This window comes from Emys orbicularis, chromosome 23 (assembly GCF_028017835.1).
Source record: "Emys orbicularis isolate rEmyOrb1 chromosome 23, rEmyOrb1.hap1, whole genome shotgun sequence".
NCBI classification, from domain to species: Eukaryota; Metazoa; Chordata; order Testudines; family Emydidae; genus Emys; species Emys orbicularis.
The window spans coordinates 3583046-3609725 of NC_088705.1; the positions used below are offsets into that span (position 1 = coordinate 3583046).

At 38.6% G+C, this 26680-nt stretch overlaps 1 protein-coding gene across 1 annotated transcript; it reads right to left on the reverse strand.

Moving 5' to 3' along the window:
• Positions 1-2028: 2028 nt before the first annotated feature.
• LOC135893680 (protein argonaute-3) lies at positions 2029-26033 on the reverse strand. Its single transcript, XM_065421570.1, has 17 exons — positions 25929-26033; positions 24128-24336; positions 22552-22688; positions 15752-15886; positions 13474-13561; positions 13167-13314; positions 12685-12804; positions 10722-10844; positions 10347-10480; positions 9752-9936; positions 8982-9141; positions 7362-7452; positions 6248-6442; positions 5704-5838; positions 4847-4948; positions 3222-3421; positions 2029-2137 (listed from the first exon to the last, which is right to left on the reverse strand). The coding sequence occupies exons 1-17, from the start codon at positions 26031-26033 to the stop codon at positions 2029-2031; spliced, it is 2376 nt and encodes a 791-aa protein (XP_065277642.1).
• Positions 26034-26680: the final 647 nt, after the last annotated feature.

Consider the following 26680-nt stretch of genomic DNA (forward strand, 5'->3'; position numbering starts at 1 on the left):
TGCATGCCTGTTGAAGCAAAACGGGCTCAGATTTTAGGCTCAAAATACAGTAAATTGGCAAATATAGTGGATTACATGAGAATGACAAGAAACAAATGAGATACTTAAACCAACCCATTGGTTTTCGTGTGAAGAGCAGGTGGAGTTCAGAAGGGCTGGGATAACAGCAATGCCCATATAAACAATCTGCAGTATATATATATATGCATATATACTATGAACCAGTGCAAATAAAACAGTCAAAAATGCAGTTCACGAGGTTACAAAGTGCAAAACTCCCCGATGCCCAGATGTACTGAATACATGCTCATCTCGATCATCTTTAAAATACTTGTTTTAACTTTAAAGTGGAATGAACAAAAGTCCCATTAATGTTTTGTTTCACATTTCAGTGATTTAACTTGTTAAAATTATCCCAGCCCTCTTAATTTATTTGTAAAGTGAAATGAAGCCACCAACACCTTAATTTTAAAAGGAAAGCCACTTATAATGAAATAAGCAAAAATGCTTAAGAACTTCATTAACTTCTTAAGACATTTTTATGATTAATGTCAGCTACGTTAAGACAGCATCTGAAAACCTGGATCTTCAATGAAAAGTCTTCACTTGAGTTCAAATAACTTCAGTCTCTTAAACCCCAAAATGTACACAATTCCTTTGTTAAATCAAAATACTGCATTGATTGCCAATATTAAAGCTTGCAGAATCCTAGAAGCATAGGTTTTGCTGTTCTTAGCTGGTTTGATTTAGAAAAGGAACATGCATGACTCCTGATGACTACAAAACTTTCCTTTTGAAATTAAGGCTTTTATTTTGTCCTTTTAAAATTGTGGAGGTGTCCATTCTCCCACAGTTAGTGGTACAAACGCCGCTTTAATACAGCTAAACGGACACATTTTTCCTTTAGAACGGCTTATTGCACTAAAAGATAGCAAAAACAAGTTGTCAGTTTGTTTTTTAAAATAAACATGGTTACATTTCTAAAAATAAAAATTGATGTTGCCCATATGTTCTGTAATAATTAAATTAAAGCATTATTATTATTATTCTAATAAATATAAAAGAAAAAGAAGCTAAACTTCAAAAACACACATATATATGAAATCACATTAAGGTATGAGAGGCAGCAAGTAAACTAGCAAATAAAGACCTCAACTCTAAAGTTTCGTTTCTGGTGTTTACTACGTGTAACCCCATAAAACAAGGAACATCTGATCTTGCATGAAGCTCAAAATATATTTACGACTTGCCAGATAGAGAATTAGTTGAAACTTCTGGACAAGGTAAAACAGCAGCTTTAGTAAACTCACCAGGGAGCAAGAAGAGTTTGGATCACTACTGCTGCACAGACACCACTAGCTTTTTTTAAAGGGAACTACTGGAGTTGAGGACTCCAAACCGTGAAGAAAGACACAAAGGCAGCAGTTGGCTAAATTATGTTCAGATTAATGGACTAATGTGTGCAAAACCCTTCCCCTAATTTTTTCTAGTTAGTGCTGTACATTGAAATGTACTTGGATATGTTCCCATTCAAATGCTGATGGCAATATTGAGAGAAAGCCTCCTCAATGCGTTGGGGTAAAGACAAAAAGGCTATTTTTTGCACACTTCCCCCCTCAACAATCATGGTGATTGTTCTATAGGTTGTTTGTGGTTTTTTTAAACTACATCATTAACTTTTTTTTGCAAAGATAGTTGTGCTGCCGAGCAACTTGAGGTAAAGGCATAAAAGGGTTAGACTACAAGAAATAAAAAAAATAACTGATGACGACGGCACTTCCTACAGAAGACCGCCCCAAAAAAGCAGTTGGCTGGTTTCATATTGCATAATAGTGCTGTGTTCCTCGATGAAGTAAACAATCCTCCACGTGTCAATTTAAGGATTAGCCCCTTGCCCCTGCACAGTGTCGGCTTCAGCGTGATCGGAGGCGCACCCCATAAACTGACCCCACCGGAAACATACATTGTATGTGGCTTAATTTTTCAGTTCTTCCTTTCAGTGAGTATGCTCCGATTTTATTGATTTATTTAAGCGAAGTACATGGTGCGTAAGGTGTCTTGGTGAATCTGTACAGCCTTAGCAAGGGCCTGTGGGTCTCTCCCATTGCTTTGTCCTGAAACATGGCTTCCTTCAGCACTGCAAGACAAAGCGAGAAATATTAAAACTAGCAGAAACCCTTTCAATTTGAATTGCCATCGTTTACCAGCACTGCATTATTTCAACACTCGAGAAGGGAATGTGACAATTTTTTAGAGCAGAGTACAGTGAGAGCTCCGGGGTTCTACTCAGCTTTCTCAGCAACTTCATGGCTTTTGGCAAGTCCCTTCACCTCTGTAGCTCAGATAGCCCATCCATAAAATAGGTATACTACTTCTTACCCTGCCTGGTGCTTTTGAGGCTTAATGTTTGTAAAGCACTTTGAAACCTTAAAATGAAAGGAATTAGACAAGTGCAAAGCATTATTACCACTCACCTCATTCACAGCAGTATTTCTGGTTTCAGGATTAGAACTTTAATGCACATGAGTCTTTTGGCCCATCTCCATGCAACGTTAATTAAACAAAAACTTTTTTTAAAAACTCTTAAACTTTAAATTCTTTATATAATAGAAAGCGAACACCACACTACACGCTTATGTATAGTGGTAGTAGTAAGGAAATGTGTTTGAAGACCAGTCCCACAGGTGATAAATTAAGCTACTGCTCAGTGTGTATCATCTACAGCAGTGGTTCCCAAGTGGGGTCACTCCACCATCAGCAGATGGGGTTGTGGCAATCCTGGGCGTACGGAGGATGCCATCTTTTGCACAACATGACCTCACATGCATTGTACATGCGATGTCATGCTGCACGGAGGATGCTATTTTGCTCTACAAAAACAGCACCCCCGTCCATGCAGCGTGATCTCACGCCATGTGTGTGCAAGGTCACATTGTGCAGAGAATGCCATTTTGTAAAGCAAAATAGCGTCCTCCATGCAGCATGACCTTGCACAAATGGTGTGTGTGAGGCCACGCTGCATGGATGATGCCTTTTTTAATCAGCATCCTCCAGGCTGTCTGGGATTGCAGGAAGCAGTACATGTGAAAATGAGGTCATGCAACGAAAATGTTTGGGAACTGCTGATCTAGTCAGATAGTCTAAAGCTGGACAATATGGAAAGGGTTTTGGGCTGAGGGCTGAAAGGGGATATAAATATAAACACCTGTGTTTTCATTTACCTGTCATGTTCTTTGTCCACAAGATGGTATCGTGCTCTGAATGCTACCAGGTGAGCATAATACGCTGGTGCAGGTATAGAAACAGATCGTGTGCAACGCACATATGTGTGGCATAGCTGGTAAGTCAGCAGCTGAAGTTCATCTGCAGTAAAACAGTTATCATCCCACAAAACATGATAGTGTGAGGGACGGCTGGTACCCTATGGAGAAGGGAATATCAGTTCACTTGTCTGGCTCTCATATATGTATCAAGTCAGACTTTAAGGCCAGGAGGAATTATTATGATTATCCAGTCTAACCTCCTGCATAATACAAGCCAGAGAATTTCACCTAGCAATTCCTACATCTAGCCCATAACTTCTGGTTGAACAACAGGATCTCTTAAATACTTCAAGTGACAGAATGCATACCACATTAGGTGAATTGTTCCAATTGTTAGTTACTACCACTTAAAAATTTGCGCCTTATTTCTAGTTTGAATTTATCTAGCTTCAGCTCCAAGCCATTTGATCTTATTATGTTGCTGCTAAATTTATCAGCTCCTCCACCACTACCAGAAATCTCCTCATGTAGGTACAGTACTTATAAACCATGATTAACTCAGCCTCCTACTTCCTTTGGGTAAACTAAATCCATCAGGCAGGGTCTGATTAAATTCATCCTAGGGTACTTAAGGTACTAGCAGAAGTAATCTTGGAAACCATTAACAATTATTTTTGAGAACTCATGGAGGATGGGTGAAATCCCGGAGGGTGGGAGAAGGGCAATCATAGTATACCTCTACCCCGATATAACGCTGTCCTCAGGAGCCAAAAAATCTTACTGCATTATAGGTGAAACCGCGTTATATCGAACTTGCTTTGATCCGCTGGAGTGTGCAGCCCCGCCCACCCGGAGCGCTGCTTTACCACGTTATATCCAAATTCGTGTTATATCGGGTCGTGTTATATCGGGGTAGAGGTGTACCTATCTTTGTTTAGAGCAATCAGTGATTCAAACCAAAGAAACCCAGAATATACTTGCTGCACTCCATCAAAATTCCCTGCAATTTGGTCAAAGATTTCATAAAGAACAGAACTTAAAACTTTGAAGAGTTTAACTTTTTCCATTCTTCTGAACTCAATATTTTGATGCAATTTTCCTCATTAAGTTGGATTGCCATTGTACTGCTGGCAATAACACCAAACTGCTAGATTCAATTTCATTATCCTATAGTTTACCATCAGTCTAGGCTTAAGTCAACTAATTTTCAAGGCTGCTTTCAATCCTCAAATTGAATCAAGTTCTCAAACGTAAACAATGTTCATTTCATTACAACTAAACAGATGTTTAACAGTGTTCTATTTTCCTAATTTATATGAGGAGGGTTCATTACTTCTCTTCAAATAAACCGACCTCACATCAGAACAGATTATGAAAATAAAAGGTACCTAACAGCTCAGTTAAGTAAGTCATTGGTAGTGCTGGTCCCAGAGACAGGTTTCACAGCTCTTAAGGAAACAGAACGAGAAGATGTTTGTCTAACACACACGTGTGTGTGTGCGTGTGCGCGCGCATATTTTCAAAAAAGGGAAAGAATACTTGCTGTCGCCATATGTATTAGTTTATAAAGGAAGGTATCTTACCTGTATTCCAGCATGGCTACAGAGGTAAAAATCAAACTCGTATGGGTGTGTAATATCTGTATCTACAGTTGTTCCAGCTGGAATGTTGCCACTTCTTCCAACCTACAGAGGGGTTTTGATGAAAGCAATATTAGCTAGTCAATTTTTTAGAAAATAAAGCAATAAAAAATTATGATGTACTTATGCCATCCAATCGTAACTTTAAAACACAACATTCTATTTAGAGTATACAGCATTCAGTGAATGGAGCCCTCACCTTAACCCCTCCCTTTGGAATAAGCAAATGTAATGACCTGTGATGTTTGCTTTGGACAAAGCACTCCCCTCTTCGCTCTAAAGTTAAGCATGGTGCATCAACAGCACTTTCAGTTCCACCTGCCTTCAGAAGGGGGAAGTAGCTAAAGATTTAACTATGGGGTATATTTTGGTTTGTGTACCCACCCAGTCTGCATTAGATCACTCAGAAAACACGTAAACTTGACTGAAATAAAGTCCTTTGTGGTTTCACATTCTCTTGTATTTAACATTTTTGTAGAGCCTGTATCAAATAGTATTTCAAGATATTTAATTTCTTCTAAATGTCACATTAACATCTGTAATTCTACAAGAACTGCCCACGGTCATCAGCTGAAGTTTTACAACTGAATTTAGAATAAAATAAAATAAAATAAGATCTTCAAAGACAAAATAAGTTGGGGATCAATTTTTTGCACCTGTCAATCTTGAGCATCTCCTCTGAATGTGAGGAATACATCAAGTGGATTTTGTACAATTTGTACATTTATACAGTTAGCAAAAATACTAGCATAATCTTTTCTTTATTAACCTTTTCACATACATAACTACACTGGAATTACCCTTTCAGTTCTGTCCGCACAGAACAATCGTGTGTGGTGTCGTTTCTGTACTACGATGTAGGTTATTCCTGGCTGGTAATCTTTCTCCAGACTGATGCAGGCCTCTCTAATTGCTAGCAGCTCATAATACAACACCTACAGTACAGAAACAATAGATTAATTTACTCTTACATTGTACTCTGCACATTGTGTCTAGTAAATAGCACTCTCTACTTAACACTTGTTTCATGTGTGTTATGCAATATTAGTAATTTGTAGGAAGTCTATACTCATCTATGGCTCTAAATGATCAGCTTCTCAACCAGGAATCACATTTTTCATCCATTTGATATAATATATCATTACTTTCCTCAGCCCACAATCTGAAGAACTCCAAGCAGTTTCCACCTAATGGGATTCCCTAGTTGCGATTTCACACTTCCATAAGAAGTGTAGCCAATACACTATGGTGCTACATCTTAACTCAGATGCAAGTGTGAAAAATGGAACTATAACATTTCTCAATTCAAATCTTGCCACAGTAAAAAATTCAAGTGTAACGAACCTGTCGAAACTGTCCTTCAGAAACTCCATCCCTGTAGAAGATGATACGTGTGGGTTTGAATCGCGTTGACTTGTAGAACTGGATGAGAAGTTCTCTTACCATGGAGGCCAAATCTTGGATAATCTCCTGCCGAGGCCTTTGAACTCTCACTGTGGCACAATACCTGCTTGGATGAGCATCCATACTACCTACAACCTATGGGGGGGAAATGAGAATGTAAAAGATCCATGTGGAATTGATACAAAGTATTTTACCAGGGAAAAGGGAAGAGGTTTTAAATTTAAAGGTTTATTTTAAGAAGAGAATAGAGAATAATCAGATCATTTAAGCATAAGGCACAGAACTTATTGTAAGATGTGGGTTTAGAAATCTTAAATCTCTTACAGGAAAGTGTTTGAAACTTCCCTTTTACCAGCCCTCCACAAAAACCCCTATTTTATATCTGCCTTGGAATTATTCTTCCTCTTTCGTTGGCAGTGCAATATTTCCTCTTCTACCCCCACTTTAGTAATTCAAGCAAAAACTCCTCCTGGTTCATTGCCTCTTCATTAGGAACTCTGAATATTCCCCCTTCCATTCTGGGAAATATAGCAGATAATGTAGCAAAGAGCAGCATGAGTACCCAAGTGTCTAAAGATCTCACCTTACAGCCCGCTTGTCCTTCCCAGGCTGAAAAGGAGAAAATTATTGAAGATCTTCCTGCCAACACCAGTCTCTTAAAGTCATCTTTGTTTAAATATAAACACAGCAGCATTTTGTTAGTTTAACTATTAGAGGTGCATGGTTTCTTTCGGAATTTAGAGCACTTACAATTCAGTTATGTTCTCTCAAAGAACTATTATTTAGTAGCACCACTGACGTAACGTCATCTTCACTAAGTATATTAGAACACTAAAAAGCATTAATCAGAAATTTTAAGCAGTACTTTTGTTTTCAAGAAGCTGTCTGATTTCTGTATGCAGAGAACTGGAATATGCAGGGGAAAATGAAAGCCACATCAAAAGTCAATGAATTAATTTATGACGTTTCAGTCCTCTCATAAATGTAGCTGCATTTTCTATTCTCTCCTTTTCATAACATATGAAAACAACTAAGCCAATTTCATAGGACTTACAGCAGCAATGGAAGGCTTCTTTCCATCCCCAGCAGGCGGATGAGTGACATCTGCTCCCAAGAAGATCACTGGTTGTTGAAACACAGAAGGTCTTTAAAAAAAAAAAAAAAAAAGCGACAAGTCAACCTAGCACCAACCATTCACCTACAATTACACTTCTCAATCCTGAATTTTGTTTCTTAACTTGAGTGTGGGTAGGGAAGAAGACGACATTTCTATCAGACATTCAGAAGACCATGTTTAGCCAACGCAATCAGTGTCAGGCATATTGTTGTGAACTTTTCCTTAACACTCTAATAGTCATTCCAAAATACATCACTGTTTACTGCTAATACAATGCTATTACAGAAATTAGTTTAAAAACCATGACCCAGCATTAAAAATAATTCCCTACAAAGACATATCATGATTGTTATCAATCACGCTGATTAGGGTAGTACCTAGAGAACAATCAAGAATGGAGCTCCATTGTGCTAGGCACTGTACAATGTGCACAGTACAATGGCAAAAAACGTAGTTAGAGTACACACACTGTTCTGGGTGATGTGGCATGAGTAGCAAGGAGGTATGTTAAAGCTTGCAATCCATTCTCATGGACTAGAGAATGGATTAGATGCTTCATGTGTCACTTCGGCTACCGATATCTGGGCACAGAGCTTTCAGAAACAGTCTCCAGAGAGAACTTGCAAGAGGTTATTCTGGGCCACCACATTACCTTCTACATACTCCACTTTTTCCAAGAATAAATCTGTTCCAGTGACACTTGGAGCTAAGATGGCCAAATGCCCAGTCTCCAGTGTGGTCTCTGCTCTCAATGGACTATTTGTTCTAAGACAGTGGAAATGCATATAGACTAGACTAGTAGTACAATGACCCTGGCCAGTGAGCCATTATTAGGGTAAGCTTCTAATCAGTGAGATCTATTAGAACAAAGGCCTCATAAGCAAGGTAGTAGAAGCCTTGTCACTTGAAACATTTAAAATGGACTGGGACAAAGCATTTGAATACAGCATACAGAACCATCATACACTAGCAGGAGGATGATCTAGAGGACTTATGCAACAGCAGAGGTGAAAGACCCATAGTACATGATCTACCACTGTTAACAGCACACAGGACAGCAGAATTTGTCAGTTGGCTGAGCACTGTGATCTTCTCTGAAGAATGCTGTGGTATCCTACACTTCTACCCAGACAGCCTCTACAGATGGAATCTTAACTTAATACTTCCATTCAAAGACAATACCTCTAGAACGCCAGGATCTCCTCTCATTCATTTCTCAAGTACTGGGTAGTGGCCCAACATCTCAAAGGGGGATTTGATTTACAACCTTCTGATTCAGAGACTAAACAGCCTTTTTGACACCTATTGGGGAGAGCTTCAATATGACCCAAGTCTCCACTTACCAGATCAGGTAGGAAGTATCCTGGAGGTCACTGCTGAACCAGGATGTGCTGTGAGATGCAATGTTGCAATGCCAAGAGCAGCATCTTTGATTCACAAATAACATACCATTTTGCACTTAACCCCCTTTCCAAAGGGTAATTTTGGATGTTAAATATCAAACTGAAAATAGACACAAGAATAAATCCCAAAGTGGCCCCCATTAGAGATTCTTACCGTTGATGAGGTACAAGAATGTTGTTGATTCCTCCTAATTTAACATTAATCTTTAGGCACAGGTTTGAGAGAGTCTGAGGAGATGTTTTTATGACATTCTTGACTTGAACGCACTGCGTGGCCATCCCCAACAGCGTATCTCCCACACGTTTCACCTCCGCTGAGAAGCAAGCATTAATTTAAATTTTTTTAAATGTATTAAGATTTTTAAGCCTGTTTGAAATTCAGGCAGAGAACAGAACACAGCCAAAGCCACTATTAGTTATATTTACATTCTGCCCTATCAACCTCCAATTCAAATGCATGCTTTGACCTGTCTCCCAATTCATTTTAGGCTATGATAAAGCATCTGGTTTCGGATGACTAAAGGACAATCATCTAGAATTTAGCATCTTAGGGTATGTCTACACTGCCGCGCTCGTTCGGCGGCTGGGGATCGAAGTTCCGGGTTTGATTTATCGCGTCTGGTGTGGACGCGATAAATCGAACCAGGAAGCGCTCGCCGTCGACTGCGGTACTCCAGCTAGACGAGAGGAGTACCGCGGAGTCGACGGGGGAGCCTGCCTGCCGCGTGTGGACCGCGTCTGAACCGCGGTAAGTTCGAAGTAAGGTATGTCGAATTCAGCTACGTTATTCACGTAGCTGAATTTGCGTACCTTACTTCGACTTGGGGGGTAAGTGTAGACCAAGCCTTACAAGCTGAGGAGCAAGTACACCAGCTAGCACACTTGAACCAAACCATATACCCTCCCCTTATGTTATTCCCTTACCATACACAGGTGTTTTCCCTGGCAGGATGACAATGATGAGCTGGAGTCCTGAATAGGTGTTTTTAAGGTGTCGGAACATCGGCTCCACGCTGTCTGCACCCTGTGCATATTTGCAAAAACATGGCTGGCCTTGGATGGGCATCCCTGCATCCTTCGAAATCTTGCGCAGCTGATCTGTAAAACCCCTAGTGAAACAGAATGGAGTTTACTGAACTTCAACAACAGCATACACTGTACTCTGATTATAAGGATGGTGACAGTCTTAAAATACCATTATGAAAGGTTAGGGAGGGCAGACTTTATAGGGCTTTAGGACAAACGCACTAAGTAGCATGCCCCATTGTAGCAACACCTGAGAAGGAGAAACACTTAACACATAGTATCGATGTACACTTTCAGCTGCAAAGATGGCAGATTTTCCAAGCTCCAGCACAGAAGTAAAGAAGTAGTTTTGCGTTCCAAATCAAATGCCTACCCCAGCCTGAACACTAGGCTAGAATGGGCACTGGATATGTAGCAAGTGCCATCTTAGAATTTTGAAGCTGATGGGTTCACTGAAAGAATGGTACAATGCCTGAACTAAGACATGCCTTACTTCAGTATTTCTTCTCTGCATTGTCTCTGCGTTGCAAAGCAAGCTATGGCCCACATTTTGATCTCAACACCAGTGTGAAACTGTTTCCCTCGCATATCCCATACGCCATGGCTTGGGGTTGCCACTGTTCGATTCTACGGAGATAGAAGAAATACGCTGATATTCAACTGATTGGAACAGTGAGAGAAAAAACCCACCATTTTCTATTTTAGGAAAACACCCCTCGCAATCGCAAGGCTTGTGGCTCAAATTCTGAGCTGCTGCAATACTACAAGGGAACTGAGCTGTCCCAACGTTTTCAGTTTTACATGGAGAATCATCTGTGGTTTATCGTACAGCAAGATACAAAAAAAGGAAAAACAACAAAATTCTCACCCGTCCTCCATACTGCAACATTGGAGCTGGAAGCACACGCCCAGTCACATGGGCCATCTCATCCCGAACTTTAAACTGAAACTCTTGAACAAATGGATCTGCATCATAATTTGCACTTCTTACCTGGGGAAAGGAGAAGTTTCCATGTTACAAAAACTCTTCAATTTTTAATCTGCATCTACAAATAAGACAACCAATAACAGAGCTGCATAAGTGTCCTCCTTTTCACTAACAGCAAAAACTAAGGATCATATAGAACTGTCCAACTTCATTTACCCAGCCATTGATTAACCAAAACTCTCATTCAAACCACTTGCCCCATGACACGAGATCTTACTCATATTCCCTTAAGTTACCCAAACATCAATTTATTCAATTTTTGCTGCTGCAAATATTTTGCATAAAAAGTGTATTGTATTAAAGAGTATCTAGCATGCATGACAATGCTGCTTCAAAACAAATTTTAGGTAAATCTAGTTATCTTGCTAAAGTACAGAAGTACCAATTAATTATAAAATTAATCTCTATTCTGTATATTGCTTGCAGGTATAACACGGAATTTTAATACTATTTGAAAAAGCTACCTAAAATTCAATTTTACTATTATATTACTAAGTCAGTGTGAAAATGGCCACTTGATGTTTAGACACTCCACAATATGCATATTCAGGGCATTCATCAAAGCAAATGTTTTGCTGCCCTCAGTGTGAAGGACAAACTAGGTTATGAAAATCCAACTGTTTTCAGTTCCCTTTGAATATTAGCACTCAAGAGAAGATCGTGAATTAGCCTTTTCAGCATCTTTCAGAAGAGCCTTATTCCTATCAAACACAAATTCTCAGTTGTCAGCTCAAAAGCACCTTTTTCAAATAGAAGTTATCCTTTAATTTTTTGTGATGTTATTCAAATAAAACGAGATATTTCCAACAGTTCCAAGTCAGGAAAATGTTAACGTGTTTTAGAAAGGTTGGTTTGGTCAGGCAGAAAGAGAGAAAAAACAGGACTGTCAAGTGGTGCTATTTAGCATATATTGAGGACGAATATTGCCCATTGGTTAGAGTGCTTGCCTGGGACATGGGAAACAGTTTCAACTTCCTGTTTGCCACAGGCTTCCTGTAGAACCTTAGGCAAGTTACTTAGTCTCCGTACATTAGCTCCCTCCATCTGTAAAATAGGGATGGAATAGTACTTCTCTACCTCACAGCACTGTTCAGAGTATATCAAAAGATTAAAGATTGTGAGGTGTTCAGATAATATGGGAATGGGAGGGGGCAGATAAGCACCGGAGGTAGGTAGGTAATTTACATACATTAATTGTCAGAACATCCCTGTAAGGCAGTTAAGAACTCTGTTCATTTTTCAGCTTGTTGATAATGTCAAAAATGAAGGTTTCATTCCTGCAAAAACACCAGCACATGCTTAACTGTAAGAACCTGAAGTTCCATTGACTCCAATGGGAGACCTCAGCTGCTTAATGTTAAGCACATGCTTCAGTGCTTTGCTGAATCAGGTACAAAGTAGCCAGTGTAAGGTCCATGATTAGAACACAGGAGTCCCTAACATTTCAGTCCTGGGCTCAGACCACACCTCTAATCCTTTAATTAGAGATCTCGAATTAAAAAACTTTTATTAATAAAATCAAGGAGGGGAGGTACCAGACAGGTTCTGGTGGCCACGTGGGATGTGAAGATTATGGAACAGGGAGGTGAGGCTGAATGCTTGACCTAGATATTCTATTTAATGGGAGGGATCAGAGGAGTCATGGGAGCCTCCCTGTTCCATAATCTTCACATACCACGTGGCCACCAGAACCTGTTTGGTACCTGAGAATAAAGTAAGAGGCTTTCATAGCAAAGGACACAGATCGGGTCAGGTACAGAGAAATGGAATGGTCTTCACAAGTGCAATGCAGTTTAGTGAAGATGAACATGCTCATCCTCTGATACAGAAGTTATGAACTAACCAATCTGCTAATTTCCTCTTGTCTATCTGGGGCAGATCTTGCTGTTGCTTTTATCATAGTTGATGTCTGATTGTCTGTTAGCTTCTTGATACATCGCTGGCCTGCCACAATGTTACATACCTTAAAAAAAACAAAAAACAAAAAACAACACAAATTGGTAGATACAATTGCAGTCTTTACAGATGCAGCACTCCTAATATTACACAGGGAATTATGCAGTGACTACATGCAAATCTTCTATATACATGTAGCTGATACTTAAATCTATTTTTCATAGTGACTTGATTAGTATCCATACTAATAAAAGGAAAAGATTGTCTGGTTTAAAGTTTCTCTCTATTTGTAGTAAAACCAAAGCAGTAACAATAAAAGAATGATAACATATATAAATATGCTAAACTGCTTATACTGCATGAGAAATAAATTAACACTCTGCAAAAAGATGCTACTGGACTAAAACACCAATTTATCAGAATCATTACTTCTAGAGGCAGGTAGGTATGTTTCTGCTCCTGTCCCACTTGTAGACAAGGAAGATGAGGATATTTCAGCTGGAGGTTATACTTCTCTCTGAAGTACTGTGCTACTGTTCTCTCAACTGTCTGGCCGTTTTCTAACTGTAAAGGGAAGCTGGAAAGACAGCACAAGAATTTTAGTCAAAATAGCATTGAAAGTTTAACTACCAGAATTCTCCAAAATGATTTTAATAAACTCTCAGTCCATCCCTCCAAGTATTTGATGTTAGGGCAAGCTGCTACACATTCTCCACTCTGACAAATGTCTGCTTACGTTTGATGACTGGCAGGTCTCCTTGTTACATTACAAACACGGTATTTCCGTCTCATTGTTCCACAGTGAGTCACTTCAACCTTCAGACCTGTATGAAAGCAACAAGAAAAAACAATGTCATGCAACATATACATGTTAAGTGTTTGCATAAGTTTCTTATAACAGTACACACAACAGTCAAGAACTCTTGAGTGTTAAATAGATGCAATGATCTTATGGCACAGTGTTAGAAACTCATGTTCTGCATTTAATGCATTATTTGATTTCTGACTTTCATTTAAGAGGTATGTTATTTTAAAATATTTCTAATAGTGGAGAATCATGAGTTTCTTTTAAAAATAAATCCTAGCTACAATACATGCAATTCAAAGTAATTTATAATTCCAGGTGAAGCTGTTACACTAATTTTAAGATAAGTGAGACTAGCCTGATGGAGACTGAAGTCTGGATTCAAAAATATAGTTTTCTGTTCAGGTTCTCAAAGGGCAGCAATGCCCTTTTTGCCCATGGTGACCAATTCCAATGCACCCTAGGACTGAGGAACCATATCTGTACCAAGGGGATAAGTAAGATAGTTTAAAAATTACTTTCCTAGGCGATTTCTCCCACTTATATCAATTAGCTTTAATCAGTATTTTAACTAACTTGCTTTATTTTCATTGCAACATCAAGATTTCTAAATTCTAGAGATTTGTCATTAGTTTTCTGTACAATCTTGAGTAGCTGAAGTTAAGATCTAGTCCATGCTCTAAGCATGAGCAGAACCCTGATTCTATATGCTTTCCTTCTTCTTTTGCACCATAGTTATAGGAGTTGATTGCACAGTTGGCACAAATTAATCCATGTTATTCCATGGTATCCAGCTGGTAAATTCACAGAAATCCCATTGGAATTCTAGTAAGTATATGGTAATCCAAGTTAACTCTACTCTATTAATTCCTCATAACAATACAAAGTGGATATTTACATAAAAATGATACCGTGATGGCAGTGTCATAAGATAGGCACTCTCTCTGCCTTCAGGGACATGAGAAATGGATGAGGCAGCAATATGGTCTAATAAACAAGATATTGGACTAGGATTCAAGAGACCTGGGTTCTATTCACAGAGGTCTACTCTGTCACTGGAAAAGTCTCTTCACCTCTCAGACTGTTTCCCCTCGGACCTTCTGTTGTCTATTTAGATTGAAAGCTCTTCAGGGCAGGGACTGTCTTGCTATATATATGCACAGTGCTTAGCACAATAGTGCTCTGATCTTAGTTGGGGCCCTTAAGTACTACTACAATACAAATAAATATTAACAACCAAGGTTAATTTACCTTGCAGTGTTTTCTTACAGTGGCTATTTCTATTACAATGACTGAGATGTGTTGGTGAAGTAGAGTGACAGCTGCTCACTGTACAGTTAGACATGCTGCATTCTGACTGATTTAAAAACAGAAAGATTTGTGTTTGAGCCAGTTACAAAATAATTTATCCATTAAAGGTACGGTTTTTAAAAGAATTTCTTGATTTTACAAACACAGGGGTCTGACTGGCTGTACCTTACCTTTTTAAACTGATTGGTTGTTAAATGGCATGTACTCTTGCAGCAAGTGACAAAAAAATTTCAGGAAGGACTTTGTTCAAACCCTCCTAACTAGGTCTTACCCCTGCTGCAAATTACTCTATACATTGGAGTGCAAAGAAGCATGAAAGCAGACACCAAAGTAGTGTATGTAATGAAACTACCCAAACTTCCACCAACTAAATCAATTCTTCAAGATGGAATCTGTCCCCCCGCCTAAGGTTGGCAAATACCACTGAGCTATCCCTGTTATATCACAATTGATATAAAGTCATATTAATAAAACATTGGCAGACAATCAATGACTCCAGCTTTGAAAACCAATATATTTGCTTTGCCTCAGCATTTAAATAGCAGCAGGAGTGTGTACTACTGACATTATCTCCTAAACAAGAGTCAGCCATCAGCAATGTGATTGCTTTGGTACATTCATTATAATAAGAAGTCTTACTATTTGACCTTTAAAATATCAGAGTTTATCTAGTATTTCATCTTTGTTGGGCTTTGCAGACAGTTTAAAGAGCCATGCAGCTCATGTAGTAATTTTAGATCTAAAGATAGTAAATATTGCAATTATTTTGCACACACTCACTTCTGATCCAGGTTATATTAATTCTGAGATTTTCAGTTAATGTGTCTGTTATAACTAACCTTCTGAGCACATTAGACACAATCTGTTCCATGCTGATTAGAGATAACTTTCTACTCACCCTTTATCTCTTTGGTGAATTTTACCCGATGAGAATCAGTCAGAGGTCTCGGTTGTTCATCAATGTTATGAATGTCGAGAACTTCACACATGAACTGAATTACAGGTTGTGCTTTGTAGAAGGCAGTGGCAGAAACTAGGGAGAGAGGGAAAAAAACATGAAGGAAGCAAACAGCCATCTTGGGAAGCCAAAGAATCAAACAAATCATCTGACTTTTAATTCAAAGTGAGCGCCAAGTGCATGTTTTGTAGCACTCAAGTTTTCTTCAAAACATATTAGAAAGTTTTGTGACAGCTCAGTATTGAGCAATCAAAATATTACAGTCTGCAACCGTACATCGCCATGCTGAATTCTAGCTTAGTTTTTGAGAAGACTCTCATCAGGGTTTGAAAGGATGTCCCATATACACAGGGTGCTTGAGTAAGTGGTGGTGGTTCAGATGATGACATCCTTCCTTCGGATACAGTTTGGAACCAAAACCAAAAGATGGTGTGTAATGACACCCCTCTGCTAAAGATGCTGTCTTTTGGATAAAATGTAAAAGTAAGGTTATGACCAATCAATGGCTCATTAAAGATCCAAAAGCACTTTGAGAGTTAGAGTGTTGTGACCTAGTCACGTTGCAGTTAGGATAAATGGATTCTATGTTCTTAAACATTGTTTAGACTGTAAAAGTTTTTCCTACATTTCTTGACCTAACTTGTGGTATTCAGCTTGTGTTTATAACAAGAGGTACTTTTCAAGTACATGAAGCAATAGGAAAATGAGTCTTTCTATCTGATATAAGGCTTAGAAGATGAGACCTCATGTCAGTCCAGGCAATTACATTATTACTGAAGTCTCTCCCCACCAGGCAGAAGACTCCTAAACTGTATTTAAACCAAGTAAATGTTTCTCTCCCTCTAGGTTCTTATCTAATATAGCATCCAAGTAGCCAGAAGAAGCAGCTAGCAGCTATCTTGGTTGTGGGATGGTGGAATTTCAGAAATGGAGGTCCTCTCTTGCCCCACTTTTCCTCATTCTCCATCTCCCTCAGAGTTAATGAACTCTGATGCCACAGGCACTTGTGTTTATCCTTAGTTAGGATGCAAAGGATTTCAACAGGTTGCTGGCACAAACAAGTCCATTAGAATTGCCAAAAAGGTTGGGAACTGCTGCTGTGAAGAGGCACTCTCACCAAGGAAATGCAACCCAGTGTCACAAGACATACCATGTACAGTATGAATAGAGACACTAAGACTTTGCAGAGAATCAAGGCCAGGTGTGCAGAAGCCAAAGGGTTAATGTACTCTCCACATAAACTGCTTTTCTAAAGAGAAGCAGATTAGAAATGCAAATGAATGGTTTTAATTACCAAAAAAGGCAATATCAAGCCTGACAAGAGCTTTTAACAGGTGATTAAAATTCTGCATTAAGAGATTATGTGCAATCTTTCTGGAATAAGAGTATTTGTATACACATTTCCAACATAAGTTTTAGTTCTGGTGAAAGGTCTTCGACTGACAATACCTGGAGGTGGAAATCCTATACTTACCCCTCAAATTGGTAAAGTGCCAATGAGTGCACTGCACGTGCAGCGGCTACGAACGCTTCACCCATGCTGCCCAACCAGTGTGTCTGATTTCTGACCTGACAAGACCACCTCTAGATATGTGACAGTAGTTCGGTTTCTATAAGCCATTCAGTCCTTGACTACCCTGGTAAGACAGCTTATAAGATTACCAGTTATGGAGACTTGTGATGGACACCCGTGCTATCCTAGCTAAGGGCTTGTCTACACTGGCACTTTACAGCGCTGCAACTTTCTGGCTCGGGGTGAAGGTGGGTTTTTTAGCACTTTAGCGTTGCCAGTGTAGACTAGCCCTTAGATAACCTGAAATGGCCTATAAACAAACAAAAGTCTGTCCAGAGACTTTTCATGCAAAGTTGGTTCAGTACTACAAAGGAACAAGAGACAAAGGAACAATGTCCTAATGCTACACTCTGTTCTCTACTAACCCTGAAGAGGCAAGGCAAGCTGCTTTTAAAGTAGACATAACTAAAACTAAAAATGCTACCCACAGATCAGCAAGCCAAAGGACAAATCTTGTTCTAGCTGCCAACATTGACATTACGCAGCAGAAGTTATTAATCACGTTCACTGTGGTAGTGCCTAAGGGCCAACCAAGAATGGGGCCTCATAGTACTAGACACTGTACAAACGCTGAATAGTAGATGGTCCCTGCCCCTAAATAGACTAGACAGACACAGGGTGGGGGAAGAGGAAGAATACATAAGCAGAGTGAACTATGTGATAGTAGCAAACGTTGTTAGTTTCAAGATTTTCCTTTTCTTTCTTTTGTTTTTTGGATGGCTTAGTTTGGAACTATTCACATGTCCATTACTTTCTTCATATGTTCACTACTGTCATCTAGCTCAAATTGCCAAATGCAAAGGAAATTCAAAATCTCCTTACTAGTCCACAGTTAAAAGGCCATTTGACAAACTTGCCAATAAAATTATTTTGTGGTTTCTGGATGTGCTTATTTCTCCTCTGAGGCAGTCTAGAAAGTTATTTTTCACTTAGATTTTAAATAATGCCTTCATGTTTCTCTGACCAAATAGGTTATATATTTTGGTGTTGTATTTTTTCCACAGTACACTTGCCTCACTCAGTGCATGGAAAATTTCACCCCAAATGGTTGAAGTTTGGCAAAGTTATAAACAACTGAAAACAGGGACTTATACTGGGAAGAATCGGGAAATCTTAACTTTAGGTGGTGCTATTAGCTCAGTCCATACCTTCATTCAATTGAGGCCAAAAATAAAAAGGCAGAGCAATACACTAAAGTCTTTAAATAGCAAAAAATATTAGACTATGAAATAATTAATTAAAAGTTTATGAAGTTCCCAGGTCCCTTATACTAAAACACCAAAATCCCCCATACAAATAATAAAAATTCTTCAGATATGCGTCACTCCAGTAAGCCGCCAACTTTGTATGACGCACTCTAGCAGACACCTACAGATGTCGATTACTGAATGAACACAAATAGCTTACGCCTCCAACAACTGGGGATCTGTGGTTCATCTCCATGGTAACAAAATTTGTGAAACTGATAGGAACAGATATTTTGTAGAGCACCTTGTATGAGGTAAGTGATCAAAACAAACTCCAATAATTTGATTGTAGATTTAATCTTAAATTTCAAACCAAATTAGCAAAGTCATTTCCCCATAATCTGCAGTTAAACATCAAAATGATTTCTATTTAGGAATTCCACTTTAATGTAATAGTCTGTTGCACATCCACTGTAAATCTTCTCTAGAATTGAATAACTTCTACCAAGAAGATAAAAACAACAAACCTTCTGGTTAACAAGACCTTATTTCGCAGTGATGGGGAAAGCTTAATTTACGAAAAGCAACAAAAAGGCAAGACTCAGTGTCAGTGGGGATTAAGACTATTTTCTTTACAGCAAAAAAAACAAACAAACAAGAAAAAAAAAACCACAAACTAGTCTCTCCTCAATATGCAACATACATACTGTTGAGAATTTACAGTACTTGTAATAGCGTAAAACTCAAATAATTTTAATTTAACTGCTTTTTAACCAATAGCCACATCAGAGTTAACTGCTTTAAAAGGTACAGTTTTGGTTGGGTACACTGGATTTACAAAGAACTACCCCCTCTTTTTACTTCTGTAGCTACTGCCAGACATGAGAAAAGAAAAGGATCAATTTTTCATTGCTCATTTTCCAAGAAGTTCAGTATGTAAGAGCAGAGACTTTGGTATTTCTACTATGAAACCTCAGAATTCTCCTCCCCATTGCAGACACTGCAAATAGCTTGACAAACAGTATTTGGCTTGGTATTAAAGAATATCAGCTGCTCCTATATATCAACAATTGTAGGAGAGGATTATGATGTGCTTTAGACGCAAAGCACTGAGTCATTGCATTTCTCTTTTGAAATACTGGCATTTTCGGTAATAAGTCTTAGTTACTAAATAGCTAGAAATTCAGAAAGATCTCAGCTAATGTGAACAATGCAATAACTTTGCTTGGACCAGTGGTTTTCAACCTGTGGTCTGTGGACCCCAGGGGGTTTTCAAACTATGTCTAGGATTTCCAAAGAGGTCCGCCATTCCATTTGAAATTTTGTAGGGGTCCACAAATGAAATAAGGTTGAAAACCACTATCTTGGACCAATTATTACATGACCTTTACAGTCAGTGTTACAAGTGGGCCATTTAACTGAAAAACCTGGGTATGATTTGCTGATTGGTACAATATTTTTGATCCCACACTCCTTACAAAATGCAAAATTCTGAATTAAATGGAAATTACAGAAATGGATCGTTTGTCTTGTTTACTTTTACTGTCCATGAGAAAATAATTGTGCAGTAAGCATGGCTAGATATGAAAGTTGTCACACGTTCCCTAAACCTGCAGAAACAAGGTGCATCAATGTATCCTCAGCTGCAACAATTATGTATTTCATTTCTGTCTCTGAAGCACATGAGAGGTACATAATGGTTACAAAAGTATGAAATAGGGGACAACTTGCTCCAATGTCATAATACGTTGAAAAAAATATATAAAACTCAAAGGCATTCCACAAGGATGTGGCTTTTGTCAACTTGTTTCTTGGTGTCTGCCCCTCTTTTGCTATTTTCTGCTCTAAATTGCACATCTAATGGCTTTCAAGTCTACCTTGCCTCAGGGTCTCTTGGATTTTAACACTGCACCCTAGCTACCCTAAATATGGTATCTGCCTGCTCATTTATTGCATCCTTTGCTAATCTTGCTAATGGGAAAGAAAAAAATACTATCTATCAAAGTGACCTGGCCTCCAACCTAATGGAACACCTGTGGCATTCCTGACTACCCAAAAAATGGTACCAGCTTCAGTCTCAGCTCATAACTCCAACAATCTTTCCTTTTCCTCGCTTCTCCGATTTTTAATTTGTGTTTGCATAGTTGGGAAAATTAATTTAACTTAGTTGCAATCTTTTGATATAGCCTATTTGACATGATCATTATCATATTATTATTGCCATGATGAAAGCAATATCATCATAATTAAAGTGTAAGAAATAAAGCTGCTGTTTTAAATTACTGCAGCATCTAGCTAACGGAGTCAAAGGTTTACATTATGTGTGGCTATTAAGAAGTGAAAAACTTAAAACTATTAGAAAACTAACAGCACTAGTCTTGGAGTACAGAGTACTACCCAAGATAAACAGTTCCACAATCTCAGTCCAGCTCCTATTACAGTTTTGTCTCCCGCACTCCTGAATCTGTTCTTGTTGGTCAACAATTTCATAGTTCCAATGGAATGTAGCTGTCATGAGAGCTAAGAGTCCCAGAAGGCTTTAAATATCAGGAGACAGACCCTGAACTGTACTAACTAGTGGGGATCCGCAGTACAGAGGACTGGGCAATGCGTACAGAGACATCCGTTGCTTAGTAGATGGGCTGCTGAATTTTATACTATTTAGAGCATTTTCAGGCCTGTGGCTTCATCCCTATATAAAATAAGTTACAATAGTCAAACCTGGAATTCAGAATGTGTGGGGGACATTATCAAGGCAAGTCTTCAGCATGGAAGAAGACATTAAAATGTTTGTATGAGATGCTGATCAATGGCCACAAGACGTTGGCAGAATATTTCAAGCAGATTAAGCAGCACAAGCCATTTTCAGCCAGATCCCTTCAAAAAAGAAAGAGCATGTTCCCTTAAAATGCCTTAAATTCATGTGCCTGAGATGAATGCTTACATCCTTGTAGTCTGTAGAATATTCTGTCTGACAAGTACAACAACTGTTCTCAGAAGCCTTCTGTTAGGTCTTTAGTCTGTGCTGCAGAACTGCCAATCTCAACTAGTTCAATATAAACAAACAACTGTGATCTCTTCATCTAACTAGACAGAATACACCAAACCTGACAGCAACTATTGAATCATGTATTTGTACTGAAGTTTGTAAGGTAACACACTTTAAGCGTTTTGTCTAGGTACTGACAATTCTTTCCCACAAACTCATTGCCTGTGTACTGGTGATAGTCTCCCTTATGTAGAGGGAGCACGTCATATATCTTAACAAACACACTTTTTGTTTCTTGATTAGGACAACTAGCTTTTGGCCAAGTGTTTACACTTTGATGGCAAATCCAGATATACAAATACTAGGACTTCTAAATCACCTTTGCAAGAAAAGCCAAAAGACTGAATTAAGCCCATTGCAAAGGAACTAAGCCTGGTAGTAATTTTTTATATTTATAATTATAAACACATAACTATAAAGGAAGTCTTATAGACAAGTCACAATATTGAAAATATAGTCTTCAATCAATTAAATAATTTGTGCTCTATGTAATGATTTTACAATAAAAGGCTGCAGAATCTTCAAACTGAGCCATTTACTTTTAGAAATAGCTTTTCAGGTGACAGCCAAATCTGGTTATGTATCTTGTAGCAACTCTAAATTTAAATAAAGCAACTAAATAGACAAGAGATTAATTTTTGTATTTTTCTAGAGTATATGCAAGAATACTTGAAATTAGCTATTTACTTTAAGCTTAATTTCTTAATTTATAGCCGAGAGAGAAAAGTTAAATTTTGGAGCTGATAGTTTCCCACAATTAAATCCTTTTGTTCCGCAAGTTTTGAAAACTATTCCCACAAACAAAATGTACTATTTTATAGCGAAACTCAGATACGCACAAGTCAACTAGTTGAACAGCACAGACATTTTTATTCTTAAAAGGTAACCTTCTCCATTCCATACCTCTGTTATACACAAATACTTTACTTACCATCAATATTAAGCATCATTTTCCACATGGCAGGCCGAACAGACTGATGGAATCCAAACCATACTTCCCTGCCCCCTCCCAAAGGGTGATCATAGCCCTCTGGAGCTGAGAAAAAGGAGCGGCCCACAGGGGTATACCTATTAAAAAAAAAAAAAAAAAAAAAAAAAAAAAAGAGTATCCATCTGTATATGCTACTGCCTTCCATAAGAGTATTTAAAAAGCCTTATATAACAAGGATTATTATTCCACTTCATAAATTATTGTATGGATATTGATGTATATCAGTACCAAAAAGTCACATTTTGCAAAATATGGCAAGATATAGCTAGGATTTTGAATTATTATGATTATTATTCTGTATGTTGCTGTTTCTAAGATGGTATTTTTAATTTTAGCCAAAGCAAGCAGTACAATTTTTGAAAGGGACATCTATTTTTGATATTTAGAGCAAATTAAAAACTAAACGTTAAAGATCTGAAAGGATGATTTACTTTCAGTAAAGCACGATCTTGACTGCAGCACAAATGCTGACTAGCAGGGTGCTTCTACAGAGTAGTGTCTGGTGTATACTGGCTCCAGTCTTTAAGATATCCTTTTGCACTAGCATGAAAGTGGGCATGTTTCACAAAACCCGTGTGCTTTTAGTCCAGCTCACTGATTCACTTTCTATTGCCCAAAGCTTGGTGTAAGCAAAGAACTTGGAAAGTTATGTCGGCATTTAATAGTTGTGCAACGACCTCCCAGAATACAACTACTTGGGGTGGATGACATTAGCATAAAGGCCATTAGCTTTTATGTTTCTTTAGAATTTGGGACAGTTGAAGGATTTTAGTTCCATAAAGCCACAAGATCATTTTGGCAAATTACAGATACATTTCACCAATGTATTTCATTTCACCCTGTATAAGAGAAAACTGCCCTTGTGCCTCAAACCAGTACTCAAACTTTAAAAGATAAAAGTAACCTCCAGTACATGAATAAAACAAAATGTATATCAAAATTACACTGGCCTCCTTTGAAATTTCAGAATTCTGAGATGAGGAAAACAGATACTGGTAAAAAAAAACCAACTAATCTCAATTGTTTATCCAAAACATGAAGTTGCAGCTTTGTGAAATGTCAATGAATTAAAAAGGCACATGCTTTCAGATAAGGCACATCACAAGTTATGTGGAACCACTGCTAAGCTGGAGTACACAGAAGATGCAGTGCTACAGTATATTGTAACCCTTATTACTTTGTTTCAGATTTCTTAAACTTGACTTGAAGATCCAGAACAAGTCCTTAACCGTTTTTGGGGGGGAAGAAACTATCTTGAATAATCCACTGTGGAAAGTCTTTGATATTACCTGTTCTGGGTCTGACCTCCCTGCACAAATATTCATACTCAGATAATATTAGCTTCAATTGACTCAGACCAGGAATCTCCCCAGGCCCATCAGTAAGATGTATTGTGAGTAGGGAATGGCTTAATCGATTTCCTCCTGCTATGTTTGTGCAGAAATATGAAAGGACTTCACCCCAAAGTTTTAAAAAAAGCTAACGGGAGAGAGGGAACGAAGATTAGAGAACCTACTTCATGGAGGGTAGGTGTCGTAGCACCACATCGACAGCATGAACAGGGTTAGTGCTGATTGGTTTGTCTAGTTCCAGAGGCTCAGGCAAGGTTCTTCCTGTCAAAACTTCATGCAGCAAGTGCCAGCTCACCCGAGAAACAAACTTTATTGACACCTTGAAGGGACGATCTTTTCCACCTTCTCCTGGTAATGTTACATCCAAATCTACCTGTTGAAGGGAATGGGGGAGCAGAACACAAGAGTTATTTAAAAGACAAATGAGATACAAATAGAGGTCTTGACTACAAATGGTGCTGTTTTCTCTTTCAGACTGTTAGCTTATGTTTGTCCTACCTACCCACAATCTGAAGTCAAAACTGGGGAGAAGGAACACTTTTGCTTTTATTTGGCAGGTATGGGAAAGTAGAAGGGGAGATCTGAGATAAGGCGGAAGAATCATATAAAGTGGGTGGAAGGAAGTTTAAAGTGATGACACTTTGCAGCAGCTCTTGGATTTAGCCTATAAAATAACTAACAGCAGAGATCAAGATCCTGTCAACACTTAATGTTTTGAGCTATGTAAGCAACTACTCAAAAAGAATGGCTCTCTCAGTCTGCCAGCATAGCTATCACACTCCGCAGCATTATTTCCCTGCACCACAGAAGGGAGGGGAAAGAGAAGAGAAATGTTTTTATTTTAAACGTCTATGCTACTGCAGCCATGAACATACTGTAGACTACCCTTGTTCCTCTTTGCCCCTGGCAGCCTATATCACTATTTCTGAACATGGTTTGTGATCATGTCTGGTGAAACACACTGATTAAACACAGATTCAAAAATGATTACAAGCCAAGGTTTTGGATTGGGCTGAGAGAGGATAAACCCAGGAAACTGGATGCAACAAGCTGCATACGTCGCCTTAATTATGTGATCCATATGTTCATGTATTAGCAGTCTAGCCACAAAGTGCGAACTCATTATCTTAAGAAAATTTTAACTTGAAAGCCTATTTGTGACTGTTTAATAATATGGCTACTAATAAATTTAAAATTTTTATTAAAGCTAATGTTAAAAAAAGTATATAATACATAGGTTGGGAAAAGAGTGTCTGTACATCTGGGTATATTGGCGGGGAAGAGGAGGAGGAGGAGGAGGAGGGGTGGAGTGGGGGCGGGAAGAGATGGCACAGGGGTGGGTCTTGGAGGAAGGGGTGGAGTGGGGGTGGGGTCTGGGGCTGAACAGGGGGCTTGAGGGTCCAAGAAATATTTTAAATCCAAAAGGGGGTCCTTGGGTTGCTAAAGTTTGAGAACTACTATACTATATACTATATGTTGTAAAACTGAGTATTTAATATGAGATCTCAGTATAGAAAAATATTGAATACTATTAAATATTTACTGAGAAGATGGTAAAGACTATTATTTTCTGAATATTATGGGGTTTATGGATCATCAAGGTGTATATTAGGGCGGTTCTTATTGCATTTCAGATACACTAGGGCAGTGGTCTCCAAACTTTTTTGATCGCACACCCCTATCAGTAAAAAAATTTTGAGCACGCACCCCCTGCCGCGCCGGCTCTACCATTTTTGCCGAAGTGGGGGGGGAGGAGGGAGAAGCCGCTCGGACTCCTGCCCGAACGGACGAAGCAAAAAAAAAAAAAAAAAAAAAAAAAAAGAGGGGGGCTCCTCCTGCTGCGCACCCCACTTTGGAGACCACTGTACTAAGGTATTTTCAATATTTCTGAAGCTAACATTTTTAGAAAGATATTCTTTTCTGACAAGCGGTGTGTAACAACGGAAAAGTACCAATATGTCTTACCCCAGTGGTTGCTACAGGGAGTGGATTGGCTGTATAAAGGCTTCGCTTCCCATCATAAACTGGTCTACGGTCCCCAAATATTGTCACTTTAAAATGCTGCACCATGGAGTCCACCACCTCCCTAAAAAAAGGCACAGTTGTAAGAGAACAGAAATATCTACAATTCAATAGACATGAAAGATTGTATCACTGCAAACAACTGCCTTCATATCTTTCACACACTTTCTTCAAGCAGTTTTCAGTACGCTAATTTAGAGAAAATTAATTGTTCTGCACCTGACTGATATTCCATAAAGTAGTTCAAGAAATTCAGACAAAATACTGAATAATGAAATGCTGAAGGATATGCAATACCACCAGCAATGTAGTTGCTTACAAATCATTTATTTGTATTGCGATAGTACCCCAAAGCCTCGAACAGGACTGATGCCCCACTGTGCTACAAACACATCAGAAGCAGCTTACCTTCAAGCACACAAGCTGGAACTATGGAAAATGTACACGCTTAACCTTACAACTGGTGGTTATGGTCACTCCTGGAAACCATACAATTTTCACTGTTTTAATTCATCCAAAAATTTGTTAATCTATACATCAATCTGCAAAAAGGAGTTGGTTACTGTCTTCTCCAGGCTGCTTCAGTATTAAAAATACCCAAGAATGTTGGCCTTTTAAAAATTCTTAAATGTTTTTAAATCCCTACATTTTAATCCCACCCAAAGCCAAGATTACAAGTAACAAAAATTGAGTAG